Raw genomic sequence first — 18,529 nt, forward strand, 5'->3', positions numbered from 1 at the left:
GGTCCAGTCACCAAACTCTGGGAAATTACTGCATCCAAGGGAAATCATGAAACTCGGAGTCATCTTTTCAGATGTACCCTATTGTAGTTTTTCATGGAAAATAAAAAATGCCCATTATATATTTTTTCTTTATATGCTATCTTTCTCAGAATCTATTTTGCTAGCAGTCCAAAAAGTGCACACAGTGAATATGACTATAAAGCTAATCAGTTAAGGAAATGTTTTAAAATATCTTTATGCATTTTGTGGCAAAGTCATCTATCAAACCATTGAAATCTGCCTCTTTCTGCTGAAGCGGAGGAGCCATGAACTTGCACTCAAAGTGCTGCTGCTGTCACTGTCATTTGGCTGCAGTCAGAAGTAGTAGTCAGAGTGAAGAATTGGAGAGGTGGTTGTGTTCCTGGCTCTCTCTCTCATCCAATACGTGTGGCACATCATAGCTGTCTCCCTCATGAATTCAAAATTAATGAGTACAAGCGCCCTCCTCCAAGCTGGGAGCAGAATCCTGCCATAACTCATCCCTGATGAGAGTGATGCCATGATCTGAGTGAAGTTGCACATACTCTCAACAGGCCTGATCTGAAGTCAATAGAAAGACTTCAATGGATTTCAATGGGCTAAGCAGAGGTGAATTAATGTTTTGTGGGGCCCTGGGCCAGACCAAGTTGGGGCCCCTCCCCACCCCTTCTGTCTGCAGCCTCCCCTCCCCCAGTGCTCCTGTTGGGGAGCATGGTTGGGGTGGGAGAAGCCCCAGCGCCCCAACCCCACTCCCTGGCAGGAGTGCCAGATGGGAGGAGTGGGTCAGGGTGTGGGGGCGCCCATTTTTCCGGGACCCCCGCAATTGGCCAGGGCCCCTGGGCACGGTGGCCTAGTGGCTAATATGCCACTGGGGCTTAGGATCAGGCTGTCTATGACCTTATGTAAGACACCTGAATTCTTGTGCCACAATCTACCCCTTGGAAAATCAAGAAAAAAACATGACCCACTTACCACCACATTCTGCATCAAGAGGTTTAAGTCTTGTTCAAATAGTTTTAGTTGGTCTGGAAACATTTTAGACAGACCGTACAAGGCAGAACAGCACAGGTGCTTTTAAAGGCAACGGGGGTTCAAACACAGAAACAAAAACCAACACTTTTTGATCTGAGGCCCAGCATCTCTGCCCAGCATCAGTAGCCCTCGGAGCACCACCCAAAAGCCTCAAGTCCACTATGTAATGTAGACAACTCCCTGCCCTGTGAGAGGAGAAAAGGGGGAGCCGGTGCTGAAACCCAGCTAGTCCATTCCAGCTCATAAACCTGTCGCTGACTATTTGAATGCTTTCTTCCTATGAATATAAATAAGAGAGGATAGATGTTTACTGCTCACCTCACCTAAATTATGTAATCCCCTAGCATTATAGCACCAATGACTTCTTAAAATCCAGCCTCACCTGGAGGTACACATGCGTGTTACTCACTGCTGCAGAGGCAAGCTGTCAAAATGTTAGCAAGGACGTGGGTATCATAATGACTTAGGGAGACAAGTATAGAATTGAAGCGTGGTTTAAGGTTTTGGTTTTTTCTCCCTGGGGTATCGGCATGATGTTAGCATCCAGACCAAGGGTGATAATGGACTCTTCTGAGGAATGATTAAACATAGTCTGTCGGTGGGGAGAAAGGAACTTGCCTAGTGCAATGTAGAAATAGTCCTATATTCAACAGGACCAGAGGCTTTCTTTCAGAGAGGTTTTTGGATTTGATTTGATTTTTCAGCAGGCTAGAATAATAATAGAGTGATCAGGAATGTCAAGTCTGAAAGACAAAATAAAATATTTTTTACATCTCTTATAGTCTAACTGCTAGATTCTCTATTACTTCTCATAATACGCTTGGAAAGTTTTATTTCTACCTCAAGGGCAAGGAGCCTATTCTTATTGAGGGATATGAATGCAGATACTACTGTGGTGCTATTGACAGCTTTAAGCAGGCTCACTAGTAGCCCTGCCTGTCTTATTTACTCACTGGTACATGTGTTGTCTTGCAAAAGCAATAGAGATTTCTACCCCTTTAGTTATAATTGCATCCTCAGCTGCCTTGTGAGAGACACAACTCCCATACTGTGTGAAGTGCGGAAAAGCCAGCTTTCTTTTGCAGCTGGCAGTCTAAATTTTAATTTTTCCCTACTTCTAATTAGGCATAGGTACTCCTTTGTGTTTTTCCTAGATTCATATGAGGTAAAGAAACCTAAATGGAAAAGTTTGCAATTATCCTAAAGGTGAAAGATGTAACAGTCAGAGTGAGATTGTTATTCGTAAAGAGCTGGAGTTTAGCTTTAAAGAATTCAGATATGAGAGTGATTCAACAAAGTTACCAAATCTTGTCTTCCTGCTTGCCTACATATTTTGTGTACACACCCGTATCCATTCATATCATTAAACAGGAGGGTCAGGAAAATTTTTACAGGGGAATGATTCAACAAAGCTAACCACATTTCTTTTGAATCCATTTACAATTATAGTTTGTGAGAGAAAATTCCATCAACAACAAATTATGTCTGCAAAAAGGTATATTTCAATGTTATATGGAATGTTCAAGATTCCTATATGGTTTGCGTAACAAAGTTACAAATAAAATGATTAGGAAATTCTGCTCCATTATTTTTTAAATGAAGCTATTCATTTGTTTTACCTTGCTTTGGGGAAAAAAACAATAGACTAACAACAATTGGTAAATAGATGCATATTGAAAAGGGGATTTGTGGTAGTCTTAATGTAGACTTTTATGATCCAGCTGCTTTGCATCAGACCAGTAGTGTGGAGTAGCTGGAAATCCAGCTTAACTGGCGACCTGGGGATCCTCTTTGTGTCATCTCTCATTGTGATAGAACTGATGTAGCAGCTGTACTCCATCCCCGCACTTTCTCTCATGTAGGAGGCATTCTGGAAAGAAAGGAGGTGTGGCTAGAGTGTCACCATGCTCCTGCTATCCCCAGCTATCAGGCCAAGGGCAACTGGGCATCAGTGACCCTGTAAAGCCCCAGGATTTGGCGAGAGGGGTATAAAGGTGGCTTAGAACTACCTTTGATCCATCCTCTTGATTTGCACTGAGCTTAAATGGACCAGACAATCTACCCCTCAATTCTTATTCCTAGGGAAATCTCTCATTATTACCCCAAATTCACTTCTGTCTTAGAGACTTGCTATTATTTCATTTTGTTCTTAATTGTAATTTTTGACATCAGAAATGCTGTTGCTTGATGGTGAGGTTATGAAAATCTTTGTTAAAGAAAGAAATTAACTGAACATAATGCCGTGTTTCCTCCTCCACTATGTTTTCATTGTGTCCTTTGTTTGGGGTTTTTAATCACATGCTGTCATGGCCTGTGTGTTCTATGTTTTGGGTGAAATCCTAGCCCCACTGAAGAATATGGCAGAACTATTGTTGACTTTAATGAGGTCATGATTTCACCCTTAGCCTTAACAGTTCAGTGCTGTGAGCCCTCTTCTTCTTGGTTTTCAAACCGCTCCATAGACTTCCTCTGCCTATCATCTCTGGCTTCAACCTCTGCTCTCTCACCCATGTCCTCTCACTCTCATTCCTCCAGTTTTTTCTTTACATTGCTCTGCCCACCTCCTGCCACAGGCATTACAATCTTGGCATTGCTACCAGAGGTCCCACATTTGTTCATGTTCCCTTGGAGTCCCTGGTGCAGTCTCTCTCTTCTCTTATGTGAGATCTAGCAGCTCTATTTGCTTAGGCTATGTCTATACTAGCAATTTTATTGGTAAAACGTATGTCATTCAGGGTTATGAAAAAAACACCTCCCCGACTGACATAAGTTACACCAATAGAAGAGCTGGTGTGGACAGAGCTATGTCTGTGGGAGACTCTCTCCTGCCACTCATTGAGGGTGGTTTAATTATGCCAACGGGAGAGCTCTCTTCCATCAGCTTAGAGCGGCTACACAGGAGACCTTACAGTGGTGCAGCTGCATCAGTACAGCTGTGCTGCTGTAAGTTTTCTAGTGTAGACATAGCCTATGTCTCTTAAGGCAGGGCCGGCTCAAGGCACCAGCCCAGCAAGCAGGTGCTTGGGGTGGCCAACGGAGAGGGGCGGCACGTCTGGGTCTTCGGGGCAATTCGGCGGCAGGTCCCTTGGTCCCTCTCGGAGCAAAGGACCCGCCGCCGAATTGCCGCCGAAGACTGAAGCGGCGACGGTAGAGCTGATCGCGATCACGGCTTTTTCTTTTTCTTTTGCGCTGCTTGGGGAGGCAAAAGCCCTTGAGCCGGCCCTGCTTAAGGTCTAAGTGAGAAGTACTCTAGGAACTGGCACTCCACTCATTCTGCCTACACTCCAACAGAGGTATCAAAACATCATCTCCCTGGTTTGTGCAAGCAAGAAAGGGGCATGTTCAATTTGCATTGCTGGATACAAAACCTATAGCTGCAGAATTCTGGTAAATATGGGGCCCTGGTAATAACTGATTTATATTGTTCCATCTGAAGGTTATTAATTTCATTCCCTCATGATTGCCATCTCCTAGATTTTTATAAATCTAAAAGGCTTAGTTATTAGCAGTGTTCTCAATTCCCCGGAAGCTGGCCTAAGCTTGTAGATCAAATATCAAATTTTTGTTTTGTTTTTTCAAAGTGTATATATGTCAAATGCTTTTAGTGCTTTCCTTTCAAGCCTGAAATCCTTGTTCAACAGTTTTTTCCATACTGTTCTAAACACGTATACACATTTTAAGACTTGTCTACATTTAAAACTCTGCAGCAGTGCTGCTGTAATGTTTCAGTGAAGACGCTACTTACGCCGATGGCAGGTGTTCTCCCATTGATTGATGTATGTACATCACCAGACGTGATAGCTAGGTCGATGGGAAAATTCTCTTGTCAGGCTAGTGCTGTCAACACCAGGGGTTAGGTTGGTTTAACTGCGTTGGTCAGGGGTGTGGATTTTTCACATCCCTGAGCAACATAGTTATACCAACCTAATTTCCTAGTGTAGATCAGGCCTGCTTGTATATGCATCATAGAACATATTTGTTGAAAATGGTCCCAAACTCATCCCACTTTTTTATGCTTAATTTTGTCTTGTTTGTTTCAGATGAAGAGGTATCACATACCCTTTGCTCAGAGCTTCTCCATCATGAAACGATGGTTTGTGAAGTACCATGTGCAATGGACTGTGTCGTTAATGACTGGTCAGAATGGTCATCTTGTTCCCACTCATGTTCCAGTAAAAATGCAGAGGGGAAACAAAGCAGAACTAAATCTATCCTGGCACTGCCAGGGGAGGGTGAGTAGAACTGCATTTGGATAAGACCCAAACACCAATATTATAGTCATAATTGATAATACTTCACATGGAGATGAATCTTTGCACTTACAAAAGGTCTGTGCAAAGATTGATTAATGTGTGTGGCTAGATTATACCCATTGCCAATATAACTATGTTTCAATGAAAGATATGTAATACATTTTATTCTGTGGATTATTTGATTTTAAGGGGCAGGTTCTCAGCTTGTGGAAATTGTCATAATGCTATTGATTTCAAAAGAGTTATCACAGTTTGCACCAGCTGAGGATCTGCCACCCCCAAAAGAGGAATCACATGCACACACACACAAATAAAATAAATGTATGGCACAAACTCTCGATACCTATGTAACTGTATAGAAGCATATTAGTTCCAGTCTAGAAGAGAACAGAAATATGTGTAAAATCAGATATTATAAAAGAAAAAAACCATGTAATATATAGTAGACTCATGAAATGTGCTCCCGGGTTCTTGAATTTTAGAATTATGTAAATAGCTTTTATAGCTGTGTCCTTTTCTCTGGCTCTTCATAGACACATGCATTAGGCACATGTCTCTGGCTTACAGTAACACACCCGGTGGACTCCATTATGGTGGTTCTTCTAGTGGCACAGTTTGGTACAAAGGCTTCTTCTCAAGCACATAGTTCATTCAACTTCTTGGTTTTAGCATGTGCAGATCTGTGATCAGGATTGGGCCATTGCTGTTCTCTATGCAACAGAAATTCAGAAAATACCAATATCATTTTAAAAATGGTCTGTATCCTATCTGATGGTGACAATCCCATCAAATATGACAGACTAAGAAGTGCTGGGTCAGCATTTGGATGTCAGATTTCTAAGGCATTGTCTATGTTCTAAAACATAACCTTTATTGTCAGCAATGCATGCAACTAACCTGGTGCTTAACCATACTTTCCCCACAAGTAAAGAACAAACTCCGTTAAACACCATTTAGAAATCATCATTAAAACCACAAGTTATCTTTGTGTGTCATCTTAAGCTTGCAAACGCTTCCTCATGTGAATTAACTTTATTCACATAAATGGCCCATTAAAGTTTGTAAAGAAAGTTGGGATGAAAACTGCTATATAAGTATAGACAAATGGTAACTGTTATTAAAAAAGACTTCAAGGTGGCAAATAATTAAAATAAAAAATTAAAGTAAGCTGCATATTTTCCATGAAGGTAGCAATATGTTCTGAAATGCAAACAAGATAGATGCAGAATGTCAAAAGCAAAATAAAAACCAGAATTGTTAATTTGAAAGAAAATACACGTGTAAATACGCATGCCCTATAATCTCAAGAATATATGACCTAAACTAGAAGTGAAATGCTTTGAACTGAAGACTTTGAATTTCTCAAAAAGAAATAAAACATGAATAGCAATCAAAAGCCACAAGTTTTTCTGAACATTCTGAACAATGAATAAAACAGCCTACTGTACAATACCAGGAAAAGATAAATACTGCTGTCTATCAGGATAAAAAGGGAGAAAAGGACAACAATGTGACTTTAGTGAGACAAGGTAGGAGAGGTAATATCTTTTATTGGACCAATATCTGTTGGCAAGAGAGACAAGCTTTCAAGCTTATACAGAGCTTTCCTTCATGTCTGAGAAATGTACTCAGAGGGTGTATCTACACAGCAAAGAAAAACCCACGTCTGGCCCATGCCAGCTGACTCAGGCTCATGGACCTCAGGCTGCGAGGCTGTTTCACTGAATTTCATCTGCCATTTTGTTGCCCAGTCACCTGGGTTTATGAGATCCCTTTGTAACTCTTTGCGATCTGCTTTGGACTTAACTATCCTGAGAAATTTTGTATTGTCTGCAAACTTTGCCACCTCACTGTTTACCCCTTTTTCTAGATAATTTATGAATATGTTGAACAGCCCTGGTCCCAGTACAGACCCATGGGGAATCCCACTATTTAACTCTCTCCATTTATTCCTACCCTTTGTTTCCTATCTTTTAACCAGTTACTGATCCAGGAGAGCACCTTCCCTCTTATCCCAATGACAGCTTACTTCGCTTAAGAGCCTTTGGTGAAGGATCTTGTCAAAAGCTTTCCGAAAGTCCAAGTACATTATATCCACTGGATCACCCTCATCCACATGCTTGTTGATCCCCACAAAGAATTAGTAGATTGCTGAGGCATGATTTCCCTTTACAAAAACTGTGTTGACTCTTCTCCAACAAATCATGTTAATCAGAATTATCAGATACATAGTTTGTCACTATAGTTTCAACCAATTTGCCTGGTATTGAAGTTATGCTTACTTGCCTGTAATTGCCAGGATTGCCTCTGGAGCCTTTTTAAAAAATTGGTGTCACCTAGCTATCCTCCAGTTATCTGGTAAAGAAGCTGATATAAGCAATAGGTTACATACCACAGTTAGAAGTTCTGTAATTTCATATTTGAGTTCCTTCAAGAACTCTTGGGTGAATACCATCTGGTCCTGGTGACTTATTGTTGTTTAATTTATCAATTTGTTCCAAAACCACCTCTACTGACACTTCAATCCAGGACAGTTCCTCAGATTTGTCACCTAAAAAGAATGGTTCAGATGTGGGAATCTCCCTCACATCTTCTGAGGTGAAGGCTGATGCAAATAATTAATTTGGCTTCTCGGCAATGGTGGTGTCTTCCTTGAATGCTCCTTCAGCACCTTGATAGTCCAGTGGCCCTACTGATTGTTTGGCAGGCTACTTAAAAAAAATTACTTTTAGTTTTTGTGTCTTTTACTAGTTCTTCAAATTCTTTTTTGGCCTGCTTAATTATACTTTTACACTGGACTTGCCAGAGTTTATGTTCCTCAGTAAGATTTGACTTCTAATTTTTAAAGGATGCCTTTTTACCTCTAAATGCCACTTTTACTATGTCAGTTAGGTATGGTGATATTTTTTGGTCCTCTTACAATTTTTTTTAATTTGTGGTATATATTTAATTTGAGCCTCTATTATGTTTTTTTTAAAGTTTCCATGCATCTTGCAGGCATTTCACTCTTGTGACTGTTCCTTTTAATTTCATTTTAATTTTCATTCATGTGTCATTCCCCTTTTTGAAGTTAAATGCTACTGTAGTAGGTTTCTTTGGTATTTGGTATTTCTGCCCCCCACCTTCCAAGATGTTAAATTTAATTACATTATGGTCTCTATTACTAAACGATTCAGCTATATTCACATCTTGGACAAGATCTGGTGCTCCACAATCAGGAATATTTCAGTGTTTCCTTTGTACATTTTGGACCTCTGATCTTGGCCTCATGTAACAGGTGATCAGCAGACAATGGCCTACTCCTATGAATGGAACGTCAAAAGGCTGGGATTTTGCATAACTGGGAGTAGGAAATTTGTGTTCATCTCCCCCTAGATATTCCCCAGGAAAACCATTTGACATTTGTTCTGAAAGTCCATTCTTGTCTCGCACATTGTTCAATATAGTGCTTTGAAGCCCCCCTTCCCAAACCCCGATCTCACATCTGTCCCATCTCTCACCTTGAGAAGGTACATACAATCCTGGTCCATAATAATACATAAACCATTCATTTAATACAATAGATATCAAAGATATTTAAACATAATTCAAAAAGGTCTCTGACATACCAGGGCACAGTCCCCACTAATAGGGGGCTATGTCACACCTGCTCTGCAACCTTGGGTGCCTTGCAATGCCTTGCTGTGGAAGCTCCCACCTGGGCCGCTCACAAACAGTCTTCCAGCATTCAAGCCATGGCCTCAGTGTCTCTGTGTAAATGCAGCCTGCCAGCTATACCCTGGCTCTCACCAGCCTTGGTTGTACCGCAACACAATCCCAGTCCTGGATCTTCCCCCAGAAATGTATATCCTGTACTGCGCAGCTCTCTCTTGGCTGTACAAATATATTAAGTCTGTTATTCCTTTAAGGGAATAATATGCCATCTTATTATTTTAAATAGAGTACCCTGACACTCCAATTTAAATACACTGGATTAGTTAAAACAGTACAACAAGTTTATTAACTACAAAGAGAGATTTTAAGTGAGTATAAGTAATAAGGCATAAAGTCAAAAATGGTTACAAGAAAAATAACGATAAAATATTTAGTAGTATCTACTTACAAACTATCTTAGTTGCAAAGCAAACTTTCTCACCACATGCTCCAGCAGATTGCTGACCAAACTCTCAGGACAGGACCCGTCCCCTAGAGTCCAGTGGCTGTTTTCTTTTGTCTTCTCAGGTGCAGAGTGAGGTGGGTAGGGAGAGGGGTGTCTTGGGGTGTTTACCCCTTCATTTTATAGTCCTGCCCCCCTCCCTTTGAGAAGCATTTCCAGTGGGAGAAGATGAGACACTTTAATGAAGAAAGAAAAACTCCATGCTGTTTCTTTGCTAAAATGTAGATTTTTGTCCCTGCCTCCTTTCTTTTCAAAGAATGGCCACTTGGCAGGTAATTGTCCATCAGTCTTATTGACACCTGGCTGAGTCATAAGCTTGCCCTTTGTCTCTGAGGAATTGGTTTAGCCACTCTCCAGACTTATCTGGGAAACATACTTCAGTCATGATTTTAGTTTATGTTCATAGCTTTACATATAATGTTGCTATGTGCATTTTTTCATGATATTATTGATCAGAAAGTTATGAGTATTTTTTAAATTATACCTTGCCAGGCATACCTTTGTAGAAATGTTCTTATAATAGTGTGGTGATGTGAACACGGGTGTATTCTGTCACAGTCCCCCAAGGATATGGCAGGAAATTGCTGTATCTGTCAGAGTGAACATATTATAAAGGTAATATTTAAATATAGTTGTTTGAAAGCCAGGGTGATGCTGGCATTTAAATGGAATCAATTAGCCTATGAATAATAGTAGCAGCATGGGAAACTGGAAATCTACTTCACACATTTCAGTTTCCATTGTTTGTTCCTCAAAATTCAATTTTGTGCAAGGCTCATTTGATGGGGAAGCAGTGTTTGGAAGGCTGTTACTATAGCCATAAATGTCAAAAAACAACCAACCAACCAACCAATCATTTATTTTCTTTCTTTCTTTCTTTCTTTCTTTCTTTCTTTCTTTCTTTCTTTCTTTCTTTCTTTCTTTCTTTCTTTCTTTCTTTCTTTCTTTCTTTCTTTCTTTCTTTCTTATAAAACAAACTTTATATTTCCACATGTGGTATCCATCCACAATGTTCTCTTGATTATAATAATAAATATATTATTCTTTTCACTACTTTCAGGTGGGAAACCCTGTCCTCCTCACCGGGCCCTACAGGAGTATCGCTTATGTAATGATCACATTTGCACACAGCTTTATTGGGAAACATCTCCGTGGGGTCCTTGTTCTGAAGACACTTTGGTAACTGCCCTCAATGCTACCATTAGCTGGAATGGAGAAGCTACTTGTGGAGTGGGCATGCAAACAAGGAAGGTCTTCTGTGTGAAGAATAATTTTGGCCAGGTTACAAATAAAAGGTATTCGGAGAAAGAGGTTCTTGCAGATGCAGCTTTGACTGAATTGCTGGAGTCATTATTTGTATTTACAGAACATTAAAATGCAAATATTCAAGTTTGTTTTGGGAAAACTGAAGCTATGAAAGTATTTTTATTGCTAGCTTAATTTTCCAGCTTCTGAAAAAGGATCCTTTTATATAACAAAAAATGAATGGATAAACCAGTTGTATTTGTAAATGTAGCAGTGGGTGGGTCATAATACAGGTTTTTTTCCAGTGGCTGAAAAATTTTACAATGGCTAATTTATGATTCTTGTTCTGACTTTTTGCAAATGTTTTTGCTGCTAGGAAGTTGTGATGAAAATATAACCTGGAACTGAACATAACCAACCTATTTTTTACAAAGCTCTGTTAAAAGAGGAAACCGTTCACTTGGAAGAGTTGATTTGTATTGCTATTTCAATAAGTACACTAAAACCATTTATTTAGCACTGTGTATATTCTGAGCTTCTACTTTGTTTTACTAACCCAGGAAATGAGATGCACAGATAATTTCCCCAATATAAAAAAAAATCAAGCCCTCGCTTATTCCTTGCAGCCTTGTTTTAAATCTTATTGCATGTCTCAAAACAATCCTGCTAAATCTGGGCAGACTGTGGTCACTTCAATAAAGTTAATTAAAATTCTTGAGGTTAATGAAATTAATTGAGCAAAGAAGAGAATGTCTGGTACCCACTAATATACTGTAAATTTATCACCATTAAGTTATACCATTTGTAGTGCCATATAATGTGTAAAATAGTTATTTGTCCCCATCCTCTGCTTACTAGCTAAGTGGAAACGGAGCTGAAATGAGAAAGTAAACACTTGTGTAGAAGGGGAGGATGGATCTAGGACTAGCAGAGGAGGAAAGAAGGAGTTTTTATAGAGAAATGACTTGAGTTGTAGTATGAGAGAAATGGAAAATTATAGCATGTACTGGGATCTTCAGAATTCAGCACTCCTGCATTTTAAGGTTTCAGTGGAAATGTTTTGTTCAAATGTAATTGTATAGTTACAATAACATTCTAATTGTGAAGTGTAATGGAATGGATTGTGTCAGAAAATGTGGAGGCCATTGAGCCATTAAGGAGGATCCCATTGGGATGATTTTATTCCTCTTTATTCTGCACTTCAATGTGTTTTACAATGGGAACTCCCCTCCCCCACATAAGTAAATTAAAGAAGCAAAGCCAAACCTCTCTGAAGTTTCTCAAAACCGGTTTCTTAATTAAAGAAAGGAATTCCAGTATTTCAGAAGGAATGAAGTAACCAGTGGAACTCCAAAAATGATAGAAAAGTGTAAAAGAGGTGATAAGAGATTAGAATAACCTGGTGTTGCCAGAGGGGAAAGGAGTAGTACTCTATTAAACGTATTGACTTTGAGCCCTGATCCTGCAATGAACGTCACATGTTTGGATATCTTCACCTATGTGGAAGCTCTTTACAGGCTTGGGGCTCCTGGCAATAAAATGGTGAATTTTGAGACCATAATGATAGCAATATAACAGAATAATTGTTAGTTTTTAATGTATTTTACAGTATATAATTGTTTATTAAAATTGACTAACAAGTTAGGTTTTAACATAAAACTGCTGAAGCAGTAGTAAACTAGCCATGTGGCTTCAGGAACAGGATTAATTTATCCAAATAAATAATCTTTATGTTACCACACTGCATTTTTTACTTCATGCTACTCCCCCACCCTCCCATTATTTGAAGAAATGGAAGCTGAAACATAACACACCACCTTATGAAACTGAAAGCCACTGAAAATGGGGTATAAAAAAGAACACTGAATAAAAATAGGTTGCAGTGGCTTCATATACTGTATCTAGATGTAATGAAAAAAAAATCATTGCACACTGAGAATTCTTTCTTCCCTCTTGAATATTCATGGTTATTGAATCAATGCATTTCATTGTATCTCTTTTTTAAAACCCTTGTTTGATACTTTTAAGCATTACAAAAATGTATTAATAGTTCAGTTAGCTGAATTATGATTTTCAGATTTATTTTTGTTTCTAATATCCTTTAGTGGTACAGTAATATACATATAGATAGATATTTAGTTATTGGTTGGATGTGTTCAGGTATGTGATGGGTATTTCTCAAGCAATCTTCCTACATGGAAATTAATAAAGATTCTGAAAGGCTAATTCTGTTTTTATTCTCCCACTTAGAACAGCTGATGTTCCTGATCACAGAGAACTGCCCCTTTCCCCTTCCGCCCATGACTCAAACATGGAGCTTCTTGCATCTGATTTTTTTCATTAGAATATGTATTTCATTTTTAAATTAGGAGTCTGAAATTGACTGCAAAATCACAAAGATCTATTTACTGTAGTGTGCTGAGAAAATTATAGACACAAATTCCCATGAAGATATAGGCCTAGATCTTGGGTTGTGCCTGAAGAGTGCTCAGTGCAGGTCAGGAGGGGGATTGCAAATGAAGCTTTAAGCCACCTTTGAACTTTCCCAAAGCAAAGGTTGGTGAATGCTGGGCCAAATGCTACGTACAATTTAGAGTAGCCTGAAGGCCAGTTGTAAGTTGTGCTAGCTGCACACAGATCTCAAGGGTTGTTCTGGGAGCCAGCGGTAGCTGGGGTGTAATATTAGGCCTAGTATGAACAGAAATGAGCTTAGAAACAAGCTAGATGATAAACCTGGAAGGTTTTCAAGATGTAAAGAACTGAATTGTTGTACTTGTTGGCTATGCATTATGGAGTTCAACCACAACCATGTGCATCCTTTTTGTATTGCTTAGCTGATCATATTCCTGAGTGTGTGTGTGTGTCCCATGTTATTTTAGGGACTCTCATATGTTGTATTTACAATTGTATTGATAGGTGTCCAGACTCCCTCCGACCTGAAACAGTGCGTCCATGTCTGCTCCCGTGTAAAAAAGATTGTGTTGTTACCCCTTTCAGTGAGTGGACACACTGCCCTACAACATGCCAACATGGTAAGATTCTGAAAATGAGAATAAATAAGATTTTAAGCAAACCTGTTCACCTCAACCCACCCAGGCAATGGTTTTCAAGACAAATAAAGTTTCACAGGTCTTAATGTTTACAGTATGTGTTACCTTGAATAGATGAGTCCATGAGAAAGCAAATGGGTAAGTTTTGTCTCCAACTTTTATGGTCAGATAAATAATTGTACCCTTAATCCCTAATGATTATTAAACTACAGAATGGCCAGGCCATCAGAGGCCTTTCTATACTAATAAATTTGTTGTTTAAGCAACTTATTAATGTTTTTAAATTACTTCATTATTACAAAATAATTTAATGGAGTTTATATTTTATTCTAACTTCAGGTTAGCCCTATTTAATCAAAGCCCTAGTTAAAACAAAGCTGTGTTACATTCCCCAGGTTTTCAAACCTGGCTGGCCAGCATCACCTCACAGCATTAGAAGTGAGATCTGAAGTGTAGACTTTCAGACTTGTTGTTAGACTCCCTCTCTTCACCTGCCACCAGGCTTACCAGAAAGTTTCAAATCATCCCTCAAATCTTCCACTAAATAGCATTATGTCTATTTAAGAGGGAGATTTTCACAGTGCCTAAAGGGTTTAGGAGTTCAAGTCCAAGTGAAGGTGCTTCAGAAAATCTACCCCATATTGATTTTCAAATCATTACTTCCATGTCTATCTGTTATGAGTCCAATCCCACATTCTTTGCCCAAGTAAAACTCTCTCTGATTCTACCCATTGGGCTCTGGGATATGTAGTGGACTCCACTGGCTGATTTGGGTACATGAAGCTGTGCTGTACAAGGCCACAACTCCTGATTAGAGTGTGCTTTTGGATCTGGAATATAACTACTGTGTTTGGTCAGGTGACAGTCCTAAATGGAATGTGGGGGGACAGAAAGCTGCAGGATTAAACCCCAGAGACTCTATCACACCTAGGAATTCAACTCAGGAATCCTTGCTCCCCCAAGGGTCTGGCTGTGGCAGAGTGGTGAGAGGAAGTCAGGGTGACAGGTGAAGCAGGGATGCTTGTGATCTCACTCAGAGATCCTGGTTGCTCACGGTTTCTGGCTGAGCTAGAACTGATCCTGCAGTTCTGGCCTCAGCCAGTAACTGCTGCTGTTGGCAACCTGAGCTGCTGGCCTTGGGCTGCAGTTCTGGCTGCCACCAGCAGTGGCCACTACAGGGCTTGTTGGCTGGAAGGGGACAATGGGGTTAAGGGAGGCTTGTAGAAGGGGGAGGGGGAAGTGCGGTTAAGGGAGTCGTGTGGAGTAGGAGGTGGTCAGCAGTGGTGAAGGGAGGCTTGCGGAGGTGGGGGGGGGCAGCAATGGTAAAGGGAGGCTTGCAGAAGGGGGATGGGGACAGCAGTGTAGTTAAGGGAGGATGGGGAGGGGGCAGTGTGGTTAAGGGGGGGGGACTTGAAGAAGAAGGATGGGGAGGGGGGAGTGGTGGTTAAAGGAGACCTGTAGAGTATTGGTGGCTCCCTAGTAAAGAAATTTGAAATGTAAGTGGTCTTTATTTGAAACCGGTAACTTTCTTATGCTTATAATTTCAAAAGTCCTTATTGCTATTGTCCTGATATCTATGAAATCAATACGTTAGCCAACATTTATTTGACTCCAGCCCAAACTTTTAGAGGCATACCAGGCTTGCATAAATAGCTTCCCAGATTTGCTGATTTTAAAGCACCATTTATCACTTTCATTTAGCAGATGAACTTTGATACGGAGGGTCTTTAGTCTCCTGTGTTTTCAGGGATCTGTTGTCAGTTTTTATGACCAATGCAGTATTTTAGTAATTGTCTGGATGAAAGTGCTTGTTGTTATCAAAATACTTTCATTTTTGCTGCCAGCCTCCTTGCCCTTTGCAGATTGTCAGTGGACTACATAGCCCAGTCCCGGTTATCTTTTATAGGTAAATGAGTTGCTTTTTAAAAAGTGAATCCTGTTTTAATTAACAGTTTATTTTTAGATTTTAAATTAACTATATATAATGAAGTAGAATAAATTACCTTATAAATTACTTTGTTTATTAAATAATCCTCTACAATTAAAATGAGAATAAATTAATTATTTAATTTACTTGGCGTTGTTATCATTTTAATATAATTCTAAATTAAAACTTCTCAGTTGTGGGAGTTTGTTGCTTGCAGATTTGTTATTGATATGGCTGCATTGTAAAAAAAAATTTCATTTGCAGTGTGCAGTTAATCTGAAGTTTACAAGCCATTATATGTACATGGGTTGTTAGGTTTTTTGTTTTTGTTTGTCCTGCTTTTGTTTTTTGTAGAAGAGTTTTATTTAATGAAAACAATATGCAGATCGCAAAGAACTAAGCTACAGCTCAAGCAAGAGAAGGTATTGCATTACAGATTTAAAATGAAATGTGTACCAGCATAACATCAGTGGTTAGATGAAACTGTACTTGCAAAATTCAGTTTTACCAATTAAGAGGTTTGTGTTTTATCTTGTAAAACCGCATCCAACTTCTCTAACATTAAAATCTGGTATTTTCCCTCCATTTAATGTTATCACTAATCAGGTAGCCTCTTGGCAAAGGATTATCACACAACTCAGAAATGCAGGCAGCAGTTAGGGCAACCATAGACGCATGGAATACATAATTCAAAAACGAAATGCAATTGAATCACATACCTGTGATGAGTCAAGAATACAAAGTTTGTTACAAGTAAATTTATTGATTCTCTGCCATTTCAAATACTCCAGGGTGACTTCTGTTCACCCTTGTCTCCTATAATTGGTGTAATTGGTCTCTGAGGATGAAAGTGAAAATTATAACCAAAAAGAAATAAAATGAAGATTGCAGAATGTTCACCTCTAGAGTTACTCAATAACCTACAAAATGGATGGTGTTTGCACATGGGAGATGGCTACTTTTATCACAGATGATGTGCTTCAATGATTTGTCAATAGAGATCTAAAAGGGGGAGGGGAGAGTGTTAGAATGGGAAGGTCACATCCCTGATAAAAATATTGCAGCGGGTAGTGGAGGATCTGTCTACTGTTTCTTGAACCTTGTAGTGCCCTTACATTTTTTGTCTTCCTCTTGAGAAGAGATCATTCCTGAGTGTGTTGGATACGCTGACAATATCTGTGTGAATGGATATGATGTAAAGCTAGGAAAGAGTAGGGGTATTTATACGTTGATTTTTAATAATGAAAGATGATGATACACATCCTAAATTATATTACAGACAGCTAGTGTATGGAAGATGTTTTTCACTGCTGTAATAGTAATGTTAATAAGAAAACATGGTAAGATTATTTCATGAGCTTTTGATTTGGTGAATTGTATTGCTGGGGACAGTTAAAAGACTGATATCACACACTAGAGCCTGCCATTGTATGTGCAGGGCATACACAAACTCCCCTTTATAGCTGTGTCAATGTATTTAAGTCTGCAGTGCCCCTGCTATTCCAGTCTGTGGCTGTCTAGAGTAAAGACTAGCAATTTCACTGTAGTTTGATCACCTAGACAAGTGTTCATAAAACATTAGATAATAGCTTATCGCATTTATTTTAACAGTGATTTACATCAGATTTAAAACCAAATGGAACAAATCCGGGACCTTGGCAAAAAAAATATTTTTCTCGGATGCTTTGCCTATTTTTTTGTTCTGTCATTATACTGTCATAGGTGGGGCTGGTAGAGGGACAAGAGGCTGGAAGTAGTTGGGCAAGGATACTGGGACTGGGAGCTGGTGAGGGAAATGGGGGTGGAGAACAGAACAGGTAACTATTTGGCTTGGGAAGGGATCAATGCAATTAGATGAGGAGCTGTGTGGGGAGACTGGGACTAGAAAAGAGTGTGGGGAAGCGGGTGTAGAGACATCCTTCTATAAGCAGGGTATGAGGGAAGAACTGGAACTGGCTAGGCAAAGAAACTGGGCAAGGAGCCATGGAAGGGGGGGGCAAGGAGTTGGGGGAGAGGAGTATACTGAGATTGGATGAGGGTCTCGGAAAGAGAGATTAAGACTGGGAATCAGTGGGGGAGTGGGAGAGGCAGGAGAGGGGAACTGGGACTGGCTGGGCAAGCAGACTGGGATTGCATGTGGGGAAGGGGAGAGGTTGGGAACGGAGGGGGAGATTGGGACTTGGACACCAAACCCAGAGGGGAAGACTAGGACTAGGTAAGCAAGGAGAATAGGACTGGGACAAGGAGCCAGGGGTGGGGAAGATACAGGACTGGGATAGGTTGGAAGAGATATGGACAGTTTAGGGGGAATGGGCAAAAGAGTCTGTGCCCACTAGAGAACACTCCTGTCCAGAGATGGAACAGAACCCAAGATTGCTGAGTCTCACCATTCTTTTTTGTCAGCAAATATCTTTAAAACCCAGTGGTAAAGTGTATGCCTCATCCCCTTCTACTACTGGTCCACTTAGAGGATGACAACCTACTACTTCTATCAGGAGGGTTGAATTAAAGTTTTACAGGTAACCTTAACTGTGGCATTTCCAAACATCTTGCAACCATAATAGTGTTCTTTTACTGTAGATTTTTGTGCATAAGCAATATACACTGTGATAGTAGAGATGCTGCTGTATGATGATACGCAGTTTTGATTATGAAGTAATTTCTGAAGTTAAAACCCATTTGATTTTATGCATCCTTCCTTTTTTTCCTAGTTTTTAATTTTAGTGATAGCCGGCCCATATCCTTCCTCAGTCGTTTCAGAAAAAAATCTCTTATCTGCTTCAATGGGATTTTGAGTAAAGACTTCAGGCTTGATGCCTGCATAATACCCTTCAACTGACTGTGTGCT

At 39.8% G+C, this 18,529-nt stretch overlaps 1 protein-coding gene across 2 annotated transcripts in view; it reads left to right on the forward strand.

The window, feature by feature from the left end:
- The window catches only part of THSD7B (thrombospondin type 1 domain containing 7B), a 626,924-nt gene that overhangs the window by 390,007 nt on the left and 218,388 nt on the right, over positions 1 to 18,529 (forward strand). For both annotated transcript variants that reach the window (XM_065561607.1, XM_065561605.1), the window contains exons 8-10: positions 5,091 to 5,282; positions 10,520 to 10,754; positions 13,621 to 13,736. In XM_065561607.1, the coding sequence (XP_065417679.1) occupies positions 5,091 to 5,282; positions 10,520 to 10,754; positions 13,621 to 13,736 (543 nt within the window). The remainder of the gene's footprint in view (positions 1 to 5,090; positions 5,283 to 10,519; positions 10,755 to 13,620; positions 13,737 to 18,529) is intronic.

Source organism: Chrysemys picta, chromosome 11 (genome assembly GCF_011386835.1).
Source record: "Chrysemys picta bellii isolate R12L10 chromosome 11, ASM1138683v2, whole genome shotgun sequence".
Classification (NCBI taxonomy): domain Eukaryota; kingdom Metazoa; phylum Chordata; order Testudines; family Emydidae; genus Chrysemys; species Chrysemys picta.